This window comes from Scomber scombrus, chromosome 9 (genome assembly GCF_963691925.1).
Source record: "Scomber scombrus chromosome 9, fScoSco1.1, whole genome shotgun sequence".
Classification (NCBI taxonomy): domain Eukaryota; kingdom Metazoa; phylum Chordata; class Actinopteri; order Scombriformes; family Scombridae; genus Scomber; species Scomber scombrus.
The window spans coordinates 10954223-10972818 of NC_084978.1; the positions used below are offsets into that span (position 1 = coordinate 10954223).

At 38.8% G+C, this 18596-nt stretch overlaps 1 protein-coding gene across 2 annotated transcripts in view; it reads right to left on the reverse strand.

Moving 5' to 3' along the window:
* The window catches only part of diaph2 (diaphanous-related formin 2), a 367046-nt gene that overhangs the window by 229312 nt on the left and 119138 nt on the right, over positions 1–18596 (reverse strand). For both annotated transcript variants that reach the window (XM_062425006.1, XM_062425005.1), the window contains exons 11-17: positions 18446–18554; positions 15853–15963; positions 14193–14305; positions 10687–10803; positions 5606–5724; positions 4297–4361; positions 2893–2997 (exon numbers count right to left, since the gene is read on the reverse strand). In XM_062425006.1, the coding sequence (XP_062280990.1) occupies positions 2893–2997; positions 4297–4361; positions 5606–5724; positions 10687–10803; positions 14193–14305; positions 15853–15963; positions 18446–18554 (739 nt within the window). The remainder of the gene's footprint in view (positions 1–2892; positions 2998–4296; positions 4362–5605; positions 5725–10686; positions 10804–14192; positions 14306–15852; positions 15964–18445; positions 18555–18596) is intronic.

The window sequence follows — 18596 nt, forward strand, 5'->3', positions numbered from 1 at the left end:
TCATGGGGCAAATTAAAAAAAGAACTTTCATTTTGCAAGAATTTTCAAAAAATTGTTGTAAAGTGAAATATTTTAAGAAAAGAGAAGTTTTATTTTATCTTTTATCCTTAGGTATTTAAAGATAGACTCCGACATATCTTAGCTTTAAAGAAAACAATGAAAACAGATTTTCAGCAAGTATAGTTTGCACTGCTTTCTAAGAAATGCAGATGTAACGATGCATGTAAAGTATGACACTTGGGTTTTGGGTTTTGGGTTTTGAATTTAGCAGTGGGGTTTTGGCTTAATAACTGAGTCGGCTCCATCACATTATAATAGGGACTACTCTGTGAGTTCTGCTGTCATTATCAGTTGAGTCAAATTCTGTAATCAGAAAGGGCGGAAGGCAGACTGTCAGTAAAAAAGAGAGAAAGTGGTCTACTACACCTCCAGCTCCTCTTGGGGCCAAGCTGGGTCAGCTACAAGACCGCCAGGTTGTTAAAACCTATTAATGTGATGGCGCAGAGTGCTCCTATGTACCACTGCAGTGCTACATTATTCATCACATCCAGGGCCAATTCAATGAATAGCTTCCTTTTTTGCCTTGAATGGTTGGAAGCAAAGGTTTGGGAAAGGGTGGATGATTTCCACTTGTTGTGATTTCTGTGTCCTTTGTTGATGTTTACAGGCAGAACCTACACTCAACTCAATTGGTGGATAATCAAACAGACACATCAAACAGGCTGCTTGTTACAATGCCAAAGTTCCCTGAGAAAGACTCTCATTAAATGTGCTGGTTCACAAACAAGGTGCGGAGAAGCGACTCAGGCATGCATGTGTTTTAATATCTGACAGCTATTCTCTGTGAGATGAAAGGTTAGGGTTAGAGCTCCCACTTCATTCATATTCAGCAAAACACCATGTGATAGCACAGCAGCTTTGATGGACAAACTGAAAGCGTGTCCTCACACCGATTTAAAGATTCTGCTCTCTCACAGTTAATGGCTTTCTACAGCGCTGTGTCAAACGTGGATTAGGTTGCAAAACACACTCTTTCAGTCTAGTCTTCCTCAAGTAGCAGACTCACAACCATCAGAGAGGATGACACTGTTGTTTTGTTCAATGCTTGTGGTAGCAGTTGAGCGGTTTATGTGAACAACTTGCCAAAAAAGAAAAACAGGAGATAACTTGGAATTGCACCGCATGTTTAAGGAGAAAAAAGAAAGAAAGAAACTTATACTCAACTGTAATTAAAATTGTGAATATTAACTACACTTTCTTTAAACATGGGCAAGTTAAAAAAAAAAAAAAAGAAATTCAGTGTAAAGATTATTCTGTAGAAACCCTTATAATTAAGAGATTTATAAAGTGTTTTATATGTAAGCTGCTGGCATATGGAAGAAATACAAAATTACATATGGGATACCACATTACAGTAGATGCTCACCATTAAGTGTGATCCTATCTATACACTGTATATGTAGCATGTATGTATGGTTCATTTTGGCCCTGTCAAGACACAGTATATTCTGAAGTCTTTACAGCCACATTCATGCAAGTCTCTGCCAAACAAATTACATGTTTCCCTGCTGAGGTTAATGTGTGTTGATTTGCAGCTCTCCAGCAGTAACCCCTCTTTGAAGGAACATTCAGACAAACAGAGGAAGAGAGTGTTTGGCTCTCCAGGGCTTCTCTACTCTACACTACCTGCTAATGCACCACAGTCAGTCAGTCTTCAAAAGACAGAGGCCTGCCACGGGATCGTGAGGGGAGGGTGTAATATAGGGAAGAAAACACTTGGAAACACAACATAAAAAGCTCCAACAAGGGAAAGAGGGCAACCAAAGGTAACTCAGCCTGATGCATTCATTTCTGACAGAAGGTGGAAGAAGGAGAGAGTAAAGGAGATAAACGGGGAGCAGGTAAAGCAGGTGGAGAAGAGCCTCATATTCTGATGGCCTCATTAAAATGGGCGGGCAGTAATCAGGAATGGATTGAGTGATGAACCAGTTGGGGTACAAATGCAGGTAACCAGTGGTGACCCTGCACTCAGGCACATGAAGGGAAGGACTGAGACCTACACACAAAGCTCTAGGAAGAAAAACATTGAGTAACTTTGGCTAAGACATGGTCCAAAGCTTGTAGCACAATCTAACAGCATTTGGTGTGGACTGCTTGAGGACTGAAATAAAAGTACATAAACAACATATAGGTGCATTTCATCACTCAGATAGTGCCACATAAAGCAACATGAGCAACCACAGATGAATGTTTAAAAGAAAATAGGAATATCTGATAGATGCAGCCATACCATCGTTCAATGCTGGTTTATATTAAATTCCCTAAGCAGGTAGGGAAACTGCCCTTTTGTCCCAAGGCAGTACTAAAGTGTTTGAAATTGGGTTAAGGGGGAAATAGCAGTCATTTTCTATGCTCAAAATGGAGGGTTTTGCCTGGGAAGAAATGATGTCAAGGCCAGGAAAAGAAATGCAATCCATCTCTGTGATGATAGAATTACATAGGAAAAGCTTCAATGGAGCAATTCACCCATATAAAGAGCTACAACTTAAGGAGATTGACCCTTTATCAAATCAAATGTTCTTGCATCGATGATAACTCCCGCTTAAAGCAGCAGCACATCTGTAAGTGGGGTGGAAAGGTATCATTCTTACCAGATCAGCCATTTTTCTTTCTGTGCTATTACATCTCAGTGCTGTGTTCTTAAGACAACCATGTTTATTCAGGTTGAGATTCCCAGTTTTTGTTTTTTTTAATTGAATCAAACTGATTAAAAGTGCTTCTGGACATTAGAATTCTCATACAACACCCCCCCCCCAAAAAATCACTGGGGGAATATAGCACTGTTTTATAGAATAGTTGGATTTCTCAAGACATTTCTGTTTATGGATTTACCTGCGACTCCAGGGCCTGGATCTTTCCCTCCAACTCTTTGATTCTCTCTTCCTTTTTTTGAGACTCGGCCTGGGCCTCCTGCCGTGCACTGAACTCCTCATCAAACTGCAAGAAAAGAGAAACAAGCATGGGTATAGTGCACATAACAAACATGTGTACACAGATGTAAACACACACACAGGCTGGTGAGCGGCAGGGTGTCTCCAGAGAATGACCACAGGGCACATCAAGAGACACCAGAACACGCTATCTTACAATCTCTGGCAGATTTCTATTCATAGCCCTCATGGCCCTAAAACCCTGTTGTCCTTTGTCTTTGTTTCAGGCATGGCTTTTATGTATGTTGATGGATCTAACCTTTGCAGAAAAGAAGCCATGTCTCTACAATAATTTCACCTGCCCAGCAGGATACACAGTGTGCTGGTGGGACAGGACTCTTAAGAAAAAACATACCCAGGACCCCCTTGGTGTCGCCAGGCAGTGGTAGTGATGCTCCTTAAAGGGGATCTATTATGCTCATTTCCAGCTTTATATTTTTTATTCTGGAGTAGCTTTAGAGTAGCTTTGCATGGTTCACAGCTCAAAAACCTGCTAATTTATCCTGTACTAGCCCTTTATACAGCCCGAAAGTTCAGCATCTGTCTCTTAATAGGTAGTTTTAGCTCCTGTCTCTTTAATCCCCCTTCCCAATGAGTCCACTCTTTTCTGATTGGCTAACTTTCCAGAAGCTTGCCGAGGGTCAGTCATATCAAAGTCAGGATAAGTTACGGCCAATGAAAATTCAACATTTTGTGATTTTGCCGCTTCATATAAAAAGCTTAAACAGGAGACTTTTATTGTTAAGATTTACAGGAAATGCACCCTGCTACTATGTGCTGAACTGTCTCAGGAGCATCTTTGCACAGCCTGCACTTGGGGTCCTGTCTGGTGTGGTAGACCCCCGCCTCTATTGATCTTGTACTAAGTGCCTGCTCTTATGCTGCCATGATTAGTGCTTCTGTGCTGGCTTTCAGTCCAGCCTTTTCCAGCCATTGGCAGGATTTCTTGATATCAGCCACTTCTTCTGTCGGTGGTACATGCCATGCAGGGGCTTGCCCCTCCATGATGGTTCATGCTCAACCTCTGCATTATGGGGTTTCTGCTGTCTGAGGTATTCACTATACTATATATTATTTATGCAAAACACCTGCCCATAACTTCAGTCCAACCTGGCACTGTGTACAAATATACATCAGAACATCGGCATTGATTCTTGTAATGCTGATACGGATCATGTAGCGTCACAGCCAGGTATTGATCAGAGCATGGAAAATCAATAGCTTGCCCGGGAGCTCTGAAGAAGAAAAAACTTTCCTGATGGGAGTCGGCCAACCAAGGGGGCTGTTGGAGTGATTAATGTCTCACCTTTTTGGAGTACTCTGCAGCCTTCTGCTCACTCTCCTCAACTTTGGCTTTATCTACGCACTGATCTGCAAGACAAAACAGGCACCAGCATGAGATTTATCAGACTTTTTTGAGTGCAATATGTATCATTAGGTCCTCATGTGAGATTACAATTAGACCTATTTCTTGTTTCTTAGTAGTAAATAGTATAAGTAAGGTTTTTGGAGATGATATAACCCAACAACACATCTTAAAAGTCTACTAACTTTTTAGACATTAAAACAAAAGAAAAAAAAGCTTAAGATGGCCTTAAAAACTAATGGATGGCTTTAACATATCAAATATATTTACATGTGATAAAATGGGAAAATCTCATTGAATAGGACTTGGAGAAGAGAAACAAAGCCCAAAATGGCTATGTTCAGTATCTTAATGTATTTAGAAAATCCCATACTTTAAAGTTACAGTACAAATGACACAGCTGAGAGACATTGTAAGTGCAAGTTTTAAGTGTAAAATACTGTTAGATCACACATCAGGCAACACATTTTCCCTCTGAAAAATGCATTCTTACTAGGAAACAACACTGATGTGAATATGCGACAAAAGCAACAAAACAAAGATAGTGCAGAGGAGACACCTTTCAAAACCCCTGTGGATGGCATCTAATTACACATGTCTTTTGTGTGAATTAAACAAAACACATCCTTGAAAGTTTTTCTATCAACTGATTAAATCTCAGCTAAGTCAGAAAAAAATGATTTAAAACTGCACCAGTCCTCTGGGTAGGTTCAGAAACTTTTAATGACCCTTTGTTAGAAAGTCACACAACTGTCACTGACACAACAGAGAAAAAAACAAAGTGGTATTATTTATTTATTTTCTCCATTAGTGATGCAGTGCAAATATATGTTTTCTTCATGATTCCAGAAACACAGCTGACAAATACTCTTACTGACTGATCATTCTGGATGAACTGTATTCATTTCACTCGATATAAATGTATTATTCTTTAATAATTAGATGAACCCCCATCTTATATGTCAAGCCACTGGAGGTGTTTGTCAGAAAAACCTCAGGGGGATCTGGACGGATAATGAGAATGACTGTGTGGTGTCAAAACATTTTTAGCCACATCAGTGATAAACCTCCTGCTGCAGTTTAAAAAAGAAAAAAGAAAAAAGAAAGATCTGGAGAATTATTTCAGTCATATTCTGCCAAAACCTTCCATTGTTACATTAACACTTGCATTACTCTTTTAAAACTTCGGCCAACACATTTGTTTAATTAATGAGTGAGTGAAAACAACATGAAGTAATTCAAAAGGTACCAATCAGATGGGTGAAGTCCACATCCAATCGTTTACTGTAGCCAAAGTCAGGGTCCATCCCATTGCGATGCAGGACCACCTGAGACACGCATTCTTCTATCACCTTGTAGTACTGAGGCCTGAGGGGTCAGGAAACATAAAGCAGAGCAATTAGACAAGCCACAGAAAGATATGAGTGACACAAACTCTACAAGGCTAATTAACCACAAATGATTCCCTTATCCAAGCTAGAGGTCACAAAATGCCATGTCAAAAAGGGTGCTGCTAGAGAAAATAGGCACCCTATTAAATTTGATCACTTGCTTCACCCTGATCATGAAATTAGCAGATTAATGGGCACACAGAACCCAAGTCTGTGTTAGTCTGTCCATTTCAAGGTGACAGACGGTGGCCGAGGCTATGCTTGTCCTCTTTCCTAATTTGCAATCATCTCTGCCAATTAGAGCAACCATAAAAACTGAAATGTAAATCTAATCAGTGTAATGTGTGTAATTGAAAGCACAATGACCGGGAAAACATGTCAGCCGGTTAGGAGTGTGACTGAGTGCTTGGTGTTATCGAGCAGGATGTTAGAATCAGCCGGAGAGACCATTTCGCCACACAGGTTGGTATGTGACCTTTTCTCAGTAACATTATCAACTTTAATTGCAAATGACATTTAGCAAATACAATGCCAGCTTAAGCCAAGTTCCAACCTGAGAAATAATTATTTTCTAAGCATGACATTGACCAGAAGTTGATGTTAAATTCTCGACAAAAACAACTTGTTTTCATTCTTCTACAGATAAAGGCTCCATTTACATTTTAAATTCCAATTTAAATTGAGGGACTGGATAAGGAAAACCGAACTTTGATAATGCTGAGGAATAACATCCTAATAAATAATAAATGCATAATCTCCTAATTGGGAATGCGCATGTGGGTGTGACCAACTAATTGTTGCAATTTGGGTGAAAGGTTGGGAAATTGCAATTGCGGTACAGCTCAGTGAAATTTTGAGTGGGGGAAGAGCAGGATGAATACATTACTTCTAGGAGGAGTACAGTATCAGCAGCTGGGGAGAGACGGGCTCCTGCGTCAATAATCACATCAGCTCCTTTTATCCCCTTTTTAAGTGGCAATCCACTTCCTAGAGGGCAAAGAGCCGAGGCTATGTTCTTCGATGAGTCCAAAACCACAAATATATAAGCAACACTGTGCACACACTTCCCTTTAATTTACAGAAAGTCTAATCCGCTAAGCTTCCTGAGATTGTCCAGTAGATCTATGATAATAATTGAAAGTCAGAGATGCCCAAAAGTCTGAAATTTTATAACAACTTTGATGCAGATAAGGAGCTCAAAGTTTGATCAAAGACTGCCTGCTTGGCTGTGCATGAAGGCATTAAAAGGAAAGAGCACTAATGTTCATAAAATGTAATAATTGATTTCAGCAGACACAAGTGTGAACAAATTGTCTGTGTTCAGATGTGTTAATTTTGTTTAAAACTAAAAAAAAAAGCATATATACATAATGTTGTCTCTTAGTATAAAGGAGCACATGTGATAAACAGAAACTTATTATTATCAAAATCCAACAGGATGAAGTTTATCAGGCTTTGACTCTCACTGTTGCCCATGAATTCAAAGGCTATGTTCTGCTGGTACTTTGTGGGTGGACAGGCCACATCATGTTATGAACAGAAATATGAAAGAACACAAAATTCTGAGCCAAAGCAAACACGAATAAATCAGCATTTAGGTGCACTGTTTTGAAAGCATGAAATGCCATACATTAAGCTTGAGCTGGCGGATTCGCCCACTCATGATTGGAACAAGCTTGTGAAAGCTCACACATCGCCCTGTATGGCTTAAGCACTGTGGCACTCGGCTTACAACTGTCACCAATGTACACCACATTATTATCTCAATAAGCCGCCCTATTTTCCCTTCGTCCTCTATCCTCCGCCACCACCAAGCATATAGGGGCTGGGTGGAGATAACTAGAGATGGAGAGAGTGACCCAGAACTGTCGTGCCCCTCCACAGTGGGCAGGGCTGGGCTCCAGAAGCTAGCATATGTCCCCTGCATCATTTCCCACCTCTTCTTTTACTTTGGCATCTTCATTTCTTCCAATGATAGCTTGCAGTTCAACACAGCCCCAGCCACTTGATCCAGCTCTGCTCCACATAACCAGTGTAATCCCCATATCACCAGGCTCCAAAAGAGCAGATCTGCTCTATATTTACTGGGTGGGTTTGATGTGCTCCCATTCATTAGGCTTGCAGTAAGAGATTAATTATCAAAAATAAACCAAGCCCCGGAGGGGAGAGCAACAACTAATGTTGTGTTAGGAGGAATGACATTAGACAGAGCACTTAAACAGTCAGGGCACTACAGACCATGTTATTATAATATTAAGGTTGTTATTATTATTATTATTATTATTATTATTATTATTATTATTATTATTATTATTATAGCAAATGTGTGATCAATTCTAAAAAAATACAACCTCAAGTCTACTTATGATGGTATTATATATATATATATATATATATATATATGCATTGAGAATTAGTATATCAGGGTCCTGGATTTTACTAGAATGTGGTGGGAAAAGTACCCGTGTCACACTGTCATTTTTCTTATATATATATATATATTATGGAATATATAACATTACGTGCTGTCCTTTGTTAAAAACATAAGCTATCACTGACTCCAGTAAATGATTTTACTGGAAGTATGCACTACTACTACATCATTCCTAATTTTGTGTGCGTTTCATGTCGTGGAAATACTATTTATATACTATACTATTTCATGTTCACCCAATTTTATCTACAGCATGCAAAAATGGAAATGTTATGAGCAAAGACTGAAATGATTGTATCGTTTGAAAATGGCTGTATGTAGTGTAGTACAACATCTTCCATCATTCTAACTCATACAACAATGATGCATGGGGAATAAAATGCCTCAGTCAGAATGCATTTCTAGTGTTAATGTTTGTCGGTACACATGTGTGTGTTTGCCCTTGTAGCTGTGATAGAGGCCAAAGGGAAAAATGTGTTTCACAAACGTATAAAATTGTGTTTAAAAAGAACATCAGTTTTTTATGAGCATTGGTACTGATCCTTTCTTATTGCTTGCTTACAGAGGGGAACATGGACACTGGAGCCGAGGTGGACGTGGCTATAGCTGGTTAATGTGAAATCTATTTCTCACTTCCTTCGAATAGATGAGGAATACATTATTCATAACTCCAAGGGTACAGCAACTTGTCTATGGTAAATTCATCTTCCTTCTTTCATCCTCCCTCCATCTCCCAACTTCCTTTTTTTTTAAGTCGTATTTCTACAAAAAGGTCTGACACAGCAGTGAATTCATCAGTGTCACTCCATTCAGAGGAGTAGCAGCCTTCCCACCCAGTGACTGACATATTTGCTCTTTAAAGGCAAAGTAGAAAGCTAACCAGTTTAAAATAACTTAATACTTCTAAGTAACAAAATTATACCCTTACTCATATAATTTCTGTTTTTCAACTTCAGTGTGTATAGACAAAGAGGTGTTAAACTTTCTTTGTGAAGGAGTAACTGTACCTGGGCTAATAATCTTGTTTGTGCTGTCAACTAGTGGTGGCGTTGTGCTACTTACACGGCCAGTGCAGTACAACACTTACAATATAATGCACATTTCAAAACTAACATGGATATGGTCACAAGTACAACAGATCGCACCCAACCTCACCCACATGCAATGTTGAGTGTGGCTCTAAATTCAAGAGACTGAAGCTGCAGTCAGAGCAAAATCCACACAGCGAAATCACGTGATGAGGCCAAAAGTGGGGGGGTGGACTGTAGCAACAACACTTGTACATTATAAAGCATTTTATCAACTGTTTTACTGTCATTATCCTCTGTTACTGTACTCGCACTCACTGAGGAATCTGTTCTTGTCTGCTGCCTTTATTATTTTGCCATGCAGTTATAAAAAAAGAATTTAAAATAAGAACATTTTTGACTGACTGCGCCATTACACTGTGTCCCAGATCCATACTATACACTAATCCTAAGGAGGTTTTGAGTATGTTTGAGTGTGTTAACACTGAAAAATGCCAAAATAAAGTATCTTCAAAAATGTCAGTATGGTTACTAAGAAAAGCTTGATTTTTTACTGTGCTGTTGTTGACACTCTCCTACGATGCAATGCACTGATGGAGGAGCTGCTCACAGATGGAAAAAATGAAACAAATTATGGATGGTGGTAAAACAGCGTCACGACAAACAGAAAGAAAAAAGAAAAAATGCTGTTTCTGTGTTAAGTTTAATTGGCAGTGACAGTACAAAGACGCAATTTGATTGCCTTTGCTGGTATAGATAAGTATTTTCATTTTTTGTATATTAAATGTCAATAATTAAAATATACTATTTACAGTATACTATAAAGAATGTTATGTTGCATATACTGTATACAATTAGTATGAAGTGTGGAGTTTAGACACATCCCACAACAGTCAGTGCAACAATGCTACAATGATACAAGATCCAGTGTGGAGTTACTGCTGTTTTTCAGACCCTGTGCTCATCTTCACCTCTCGCCAAGCTACACATGAAACTCCAGCATTCAGAGCTGCAGATTTTGGCTCAGTGTGTCATCGAAATGCAAAGAAATACCTGTGGTTACTGTTGACTATGGGGCTGAAAGGTTAACCATTAGTGAATTAATTAATGAATAAAAAAAGGAAGCCAGTGGATGTTAATTTTACAGGCAAAGTTCTAGTCAATTACACAAGAGTTACAGTATATAATGGTTGCTCAAGTTTGCCCTTCAAAAATCAATAGGTCTCTTACTTTTGGGAGCACCAATGCACACAGAAAATTTCAACCTGGCTTTTACTCTTCAATATATGTCGGTCATGGAAAAAAACAGACTCACAGAAGCAATAACTACTTCATCTATGTTATGACCAAAATAAGTTCAGTCTTTCAAATATGAAAAAAAAAACTAAAGTTAGACTGTCAAGCACTTTGACAGAGAGCATCACAAGGTAATCAGTCAATAAAACATTAGTGGTATGTAAAAAATCACAGAACTTACCTGACGTAATAATCATTCCTGATGAGCAATAGGTGCTGAAGGATTGACAGGAAGTAGGTCTCTGACCCAGTGTCTTTCACCATATTGGACAGGAGATGGTAGACCTCATTCATATCAGTGCAGAAGTAAAGTTAAGAAAAACAACTTTAAGCCAGTTTTTTTTTTTTTTTTTGAGTTCATAGCTTGATTCAGTTGAACTGTTATGATCAACTTCTTGACAAGAAATCCAATTTGAGTTCATTATTCAAATGCATTCTATGTTCACTGAATAACTCTATACACATTTAAATTGTATTGCTTCTTGTTGTCTTTATGGCTGTTTTTTTCCCCCCTTTTTTATTATTATTATCATTATTATTATTATTTGTCCCCGGTTCCTCACCTCAAGTTTTCTGACAGGCATCATTGTGAAAAAGCAAACACAGATGTGATTCTTCTTATCCATTTTCTCTCAGGGGAGCAAAGACAATGTAAACAGCTAACTTGAGGGGGTGGGTTGGCAATAAAGAATGCTCCCTCCGGTTTACCTGTCACTCCGAACCTTTCAAGATACAGGAAATTAATTGCATGAAAAAATCACAGATTTGAATGTTTAAGGCAAGAATGATGGGGAGCCAATCATTTTAAAAGAGCAAAAATATTTCAGAGATTTAGTTCTAAGATTGAAACTGACATGTACTCAGGAGCAAAAACTCATGTTATTAAATTTACAGAAGGTATTGATTATGTGTCTTATGTTTGCTTTCCTCAGGAGGAAGTAGTGATGGCTTTGACATCTAAAACAGATGCTAAATCCAACTGTCTTATTTTTCATTGTTCCATGTTTAAACATCATGTTCTACATATGTTTCTTAATTATTGGCTCAGTATGATTGCTTTATAAAGTTCTTGTTCACTATGACTCTCATCAAAAGAAGCACAACATGTTTGATATTGAAAGCACAGGATCAAAAATCATGTAAGAGAAATATAACCTATAACATATAGGATCAGATGAACACTAGAACTCATAGCAAAATGATATATGTAAATAGTTGAATTGGACTACAATGTTAATTTCACAAATATTAAATCCATGCAAAACTTCTAATAATGTTAAAAAGTGCAGCTCTAAGAAATAAAGTAACTAGAAAAATTAATGATTTGAAACCTATTTAATTTGTTTGCGTGAGAAAGCAGGATTTCCCCAGTGAGACTCATCTTGTTTGAAAAAATTGAATAAGCCTCTCAAATATGTGCACACATGCAGGAAAAAAGAGGACTAAGTAGACATTACACTGTTAAGCTCCAAAAGATGATTGCCATCATAACATGAAGTGTGGATTTTGACAATGTGTGCTGAAATATTTACATAGTGGAGCATATTGACTGCAAAGTTACAAGTTCAATATATGATGTTATTCCCCTTCCTTCTGCTATCAGTACAGAAAATATCAGTTAAATAAACATGTAAAAACAGATTTTTTTAAAAAGACTTTAGGTTACACTGAGCTTGAGGATTAAGGATTCAAGTGTGTCATCATACTTGATCTTAAGGATACACTAATAAAATATAAAATAGTCAAATATCCAAAATATTCAGCAAACAAAGATTAGATTAATATGTTTGAAAGGCTTTATCTTGTTCTTGTTTCCTAATATTATATGTCAGGATTCATCAACAGCTAATGAAGGATGACTCTGTAAGAGAGTTTCAATAATTTAGATAATTTATTCCCTCTAATAAAAAAAATAAAATAAAATAAATGACTTAATTGCATTCTCCATTTTCCATGCTATAATACATGCAAAACAATCTGCAGACGCTGCAATTGGAGCAGATCAATTCTCTTAAATACTGTTTGACACTTTTCCTATTAATTTCAACAATGTCTGTAATTAAACTCCTATCCCATATCAAACTTTTAGAGAGAGAGGGATGGGAATACAGGCTCCTCTAAAGAATCATTTCCCTCCCTTGTATTAGCCGAGTATGAAGCCTAGGAGAATTACCAATCCTGTGAGATTAAATTATAGCCTCACCACAGCAGCATTTGAGAGGACATGAGAAGGAGCTCAGACTGGGAAAGTATCCAACTAGCTTCATCTATCACTAAGCTGCAGACATAAACCTAATGTAGAATGCCAATCCATTCGATGACATCCCCTTTTTTCCCTCTTTTTCTCTGTCTCTCTCTCTTTACTTTCTCTCTCCAAATAATGAATAAACATGAGTGGCAGTCAAGTGTGATGTAGGCCAGTCAGTGGCGGGGTCAATCAATCACCATTCCTCAGCTCATTAATATTTATAAGTGGCCTGGAGTCACCTCCTCGGCACCTGGACCTGGGCCGGACACAGAGGAGACGAGCCACTTCAGGTTAATATTCATGAAACTGCTAGGAGAAACAAGACACACGCAATGCTCAGGTAGTAGAAGTACTACCTGCGTCATATCATGCATATACGTGGTATTGCTATGCCGACAAAGGGACAAAGGGGTAGGCTAGGTATTCGAATCATGTTCTGAGCTTGCAGATCAATACCACATTGTCCTTGGAAACAAACATTGGGCCTTCTCATTTGTGAACCTGCTCAAGCACATCATTAATCCAAGTGCACCTTTTTTTCTCTCTCCATCTTCTCTCTGCACACACACACTCACACACACACACACACACACACACACACACACACACACACACACACACACACACGCCCCCCTCCTCCCCTCACCTACATGTGTCAACAGAAACTGTCACTCACAGCAGCACTTTGTGTCAGTACTAGAACTGTGGGATTTGGTGGAAGAAAAAGGTTGAAGGAATGAACATCTGCATAACAATGTCAGCGTCTGGTATGTCTGCTCACAATGTCAGCCATTCATACATAGCCTTAGAGAAGATATGTGAATTATTAAAAAGGCTCTTCCCTGGGATGCTTGAAGAAGTTTCCAACTCTGGACTAAATTACTGCTCACCTTATTAACTTCTACTCTGCGAGTTAAATGGACATTGCTAGGGAGCTGGAGGAGAAAATTCACATTTCCAACAGAACAGAAAGACAAGAAGCGATAATACTTAAACAGAAGAAACCCTGACCATATAATATAATATGCCTCCACATAAAATGTTTAATTGTCCACTGTGCATAGTTAATGGTAAGAACAGAGTATATTTCTGCTTGGTGTCTTCCTCTTGAGTCTTACAACAGTCCTACTTAACCCAGCAATACCAGACAAAGAACAGGAAGAGTAAAGGAGAAGAAATGGAGAGGAGATGGAAAGTAAATAAAACGAAGAGTGAAATAGTGGGAGGTTAAGACGACAGGGTTATTTACCTAGTATACCTGGTGAGAGATGGAGCTGGATATTGTGCTCCGGATCCTCAAATCCCCCTCTAATGAACCAAGCCATGAGGGGCTTTAGCCTGTAAAGCTTGACCAAACCCCCATATACATTCATCTATTGCTGCTAGTTCTGCAGATCTATTCATCTGTATATTCACAGTGAGGGAGGACAAAAGGATATTCCATCTCTGCACGGATATCATCCAGGCGATGGGAGAGTTCGATAGAGTCCTCCTCCTTGTTCTCATTGAACACCTTCAGCTGGATGTCTAGCTCCTCTGTCTCTTTTAGCTCCTGTGATCGAGTTAGACAAACAGTAGATAACTGAGAATGTGAAGTTATACAAAAGGTCATCTAGCAAAGTAAAATATGATAAACATTTGTTGCACCTGAAAGATACATTTCAATATAGCCAGTTACCATGTATTACTTTCACTGTATTTTTTTAATTTTGTTAGACTCCTATATATTACTATTAACAAGACTTTTGTGAAAATCTATAAAGTTTACCCATTACAGCTGTGTACGGAACAGAGTTGTGAGCTGAGATGTCCTAAACTCTTCAACAACACTAGGTACACTAGGTATTCCAGACACTACATATTCCTGAACACCTGTTCCAGCCACAGGAGGCTCTAGGGGTGCTCTTTACCACTTCTCTATGAATCACCGGCAGTGGAGTTTACTGATGGAGACAGGGCCAAATGTAACCCAATTTCTGCAGGTATCAATCACCCTGCACTGTTTTTTGGGTGTACCATCTGTCTTAAGCAACATCGGTTCTTAGGGAGGTGTGTAATGCCACAAAAAAAGGGAGCAGGAGAGGAGGAGGGCCAAATACATGTGTCAAGGGAACAAAACAAATTGTGCTTTCTTTTTAGTGGAGTTCACTTTTTCTTTGCCAACAGCTATGCTGACTCCAGAGCATAACTCATAATTAGATGAAAGAGTGTCAGTTTGAATGTCGGCATTAAAAGCAGTCAACGTGGCATTCATAATCATTCATAATGCCTATCAGGGGGCAGAATTGAAGATGATTTAAGTAATGACAGTAATAATCAACAGCAGCAGCTGGGATAACTTATTAACAACTGGCTCTGTGACACATTCACCCCACTCGCTACAAATGAGAGCTTGAGTGATGAGTTGGAGTTCATTTGCCTTTGCCTCATGTGAAGCTGCGTAGTCTTGCTGATAATGATGCCAGGAAGACTTCTGTGATGAGGTGCTCGGCACTGCATCAAACTTGACATGAAAAGCTACAACTCCAACAGGTTCAACCACTACTACCACTAATTAAATCAATAATAATTAAACATGTTGTTGTTTATGTCATTTGTGTCATGTGACAAGTTCAGCTTTTATGAATTTATGTCACTAATTAACACAAATTATCTTCTCAAATCTAGTGAAGAGCTATGTGGATTTAATGACACACCTGGATTGTTTAGTTTGAATGAGAAACACAAACACAATCAAATCAAATCGACTCCATATTGCAGTCATTTTTAAGTAAAGCGGTCACATAAGACTGGAAATGTTGTAAGTAAAATCAGTTAAATTTGGTTTAATTTAATCAATGCTGTACACTTACCCAGCATACATTCAAGCTGTAATGCGTTATACTGTAATGCCACTGATTTACTAAGCAGAGTCAGAATGTATTATAAGAACGAAGCACATGGTTGTAACATAAATACTAAAGCAGTACAGTGCAGTGACAGAAATTAAATTAAACTGGCATAGGAAGAAAGTACTTGAGCCACAAACTCTTTCACAAAGTCAGAACGGGAACTTGTGGATAATCTAACCATATGCTGCCTCAAATTTTGATAACTCACAGGTAGGATCTTCTTGAGGCCACATCTTAGAAACTCATTGCGTAGATGTATCCTGAAGTCCAGGTCATCCGGAGAGGTAACCAGGGCATTAATCAGCTGCATGCAAGCAACCTGTGGCATAGACAAAACATGTCAGTATAATATGAGGCAATTTTATTGTAAATTTGCCTTGAAAAAAAAAAAATGTTTTGGATTGCCTGACTATTTGCTCTATTATTGTTTCTTTCCCCAAAACAAAACTACATAACAGACAATGCAACGGTGAGGACAGAAAAAGAGAGGGAGAGAGAGACAGAAGAGGGAAGAAAGTACAAGTATGGTATGTCTATTGATTAGATGTGCATTATGAATGAGTGTGTGTGGGTGCATGCGTACAGGTGTGTGTGTGTGTGTGTGTGTGTGTGTGTGTGTGTGTGTGTGTGTGTGTGTGTGTGTGTGTGTGTGTGTGTGTGTGTGTGTGTGTGTGTGTGTGTGTGTGTGCATGTGTTTGGTCGGGGAGAGGGTTAAGAGGAAATCGGTGATGAATTATAATGAGCAGTAAGGTGTTTCAGGGGAGCAAGCCATGGCTAAGACAGTTTTCCTTGGACAGACAATCAATAGCAGGCTGAAGGATTCCCATGGATGATGTGAAGAGTTGTCTTCTCAAACCTTGACCCTATACTATTGGCTTGTATGTGTTATTAATAAGATCCATAACAATGCTTATTCTGTGTGGTTTTCTAGGTCTTTTTTTGAATTTTTTTTACCTGGTTTAAAATGTTATCCTAACATTATGTTGCCTAATATTTTCATTCAATACCAAATTCACAGGTACACCTCCATGTATCTTTATGTATCTGCAGATACAGATATAAGATACTGTACGTTCCCATGGGAAAGCTTTTTTCAGCTCAGGATGCACCGCCATTGAGTATGTGCCACCAGTGTCAGGCACCAAAAACATGGCTGACTTCTCCACATTACAGAAAAGCTTGTAGGGCTCTAAGCTAGATCCGTGCACTGAAAGCTGACATTTCACTGGATCCAACAGAGGCCAGACACATAAAAGAAACCCCACCAAATCTTCACAGAAGTCATGTGAGTGAAGAAAGCCATGCAGCTCATGAAAAATGATTTATTTTCTCCTGCATGCAGATTTCTACTTTCATCAAGCACCTCAAACATACCTCAGCCATGTATTGTGAAGTGGGAAGTGTTTTGGGTGGGGGCAGGGGCATTATCTATGTTGGGTTTAGAAGGCTGTAGTGGTGCCATAGGGAAGTTCCAAACACCATAATTAAAAGTGGCACTGCTGGGATGGTTTTAAAGTTGGAACGCTGAGTTTTCTCGTGCTCAGCAGAGGAACGTAACCTGAACTACAGCAAAACACATTTTAATCACATTAGCAAAGTCTAGTTCTAAAGCCCATTGCAGGTTTTGGATAAAAAGTCTATTAATTTCCTTGAACCCCCTGCATCAGCAAAGCATTTTAATTTACTTAACAATTAGCAGAGCTTCATTTCATTAACGGCAAAATGTAAAGGATAAACAACAGCCTCCTAATAAGAGAATATCTATTTTCTCTTCCACCACCCGCCTCATCAGTTTCCTTCATGACTTTTTCCTACATGACTTCACAATCCCTGCAGTTAAAAAAGTAATTCCTTTAGTAATTACCTGCTTTTCGTTTTACAAAAACATGTTTTAAGTTGTTTTTTTGCTTTTTTTTTATTGCGGTTGTATGTGTTTTTACTGCTACTGAGGGAAACTAGTGAAAATGAAGACAGGTATGGTGCTGCCCTTTCACACCAATTCCTCTGAGACTGAACTTGACAGCAGCTTGGAAAACACGAGGAGAAGTATTTGTAGGATGTGAGAAAAAATGAGCAAAGCAGCGAAAGAAAGAGAACAAGTGAGAAAGGAAGAATGGCGAAAAGCTTAGAGGAACTCTAAGCAATAAAACCAAAAAAAAAAAAAAAAAAAAAAAATGTAAAGGTGCTCAATGAAGCAGGTGTTTTTGATTAGAGCTGGCAATGAAAAGCTCTGGGTTCATTTCAATAGCCTAGTGATTACGTGCCATCATGTGCTCGAGGTGCTGTGAGGTTGACAAGTGGACGCAGAGACAGGAAGAGAGGCAGAGGAAAAACACATGTATTAAGACAGCTGAGGCTTGGGTACAATGGGCCCCACAGTGACACATCTGTCAATTTATGCGTTGTCTGGCATCAAACGTGGTCTCCATGACCAAACAGAATTTGTGGGAATGACACTGGATTGTGCCAGGTTTCTACCCACTGTGGGCAGGATGAATCAGTACATAAGACTATTCAAGGCAAACAAAAAATAAAACAACATTACAGCAGTATTGTAGAATTATATAGTGGTTTCTGTGTTGGTCATTGGATTGGCAAGAAAAATGGAAAGAAATAATCTAATAAATGTAATGTAATGAAGGCATCATTATTAGTGGTGTTAACAGGTTCTTTGTGCGTGTGTGTGTGTGTGTGTGTGTGTGTGTGTGTGTGTGTGTGTGTGTGTGTGTGTGTGTGTGTGTGTGTGTGTGTGTGTGTGTGTGTGTGTGTGTGTGTGTGTGTGTGTGTGTTGAATTTTTAACCTGGAGCTGCTGGGCCTCATGGTTCTCCAGTCCTTCCACTATTGGAGCGAATCTCTCTTTATTGTTCCTCTCTGCAGCGATTGTCATTGCAGCTAGAATCTTATCCAGGCTGGAACAAAACAAAGAACAAAGAACAAAGAGAAGGCAAACA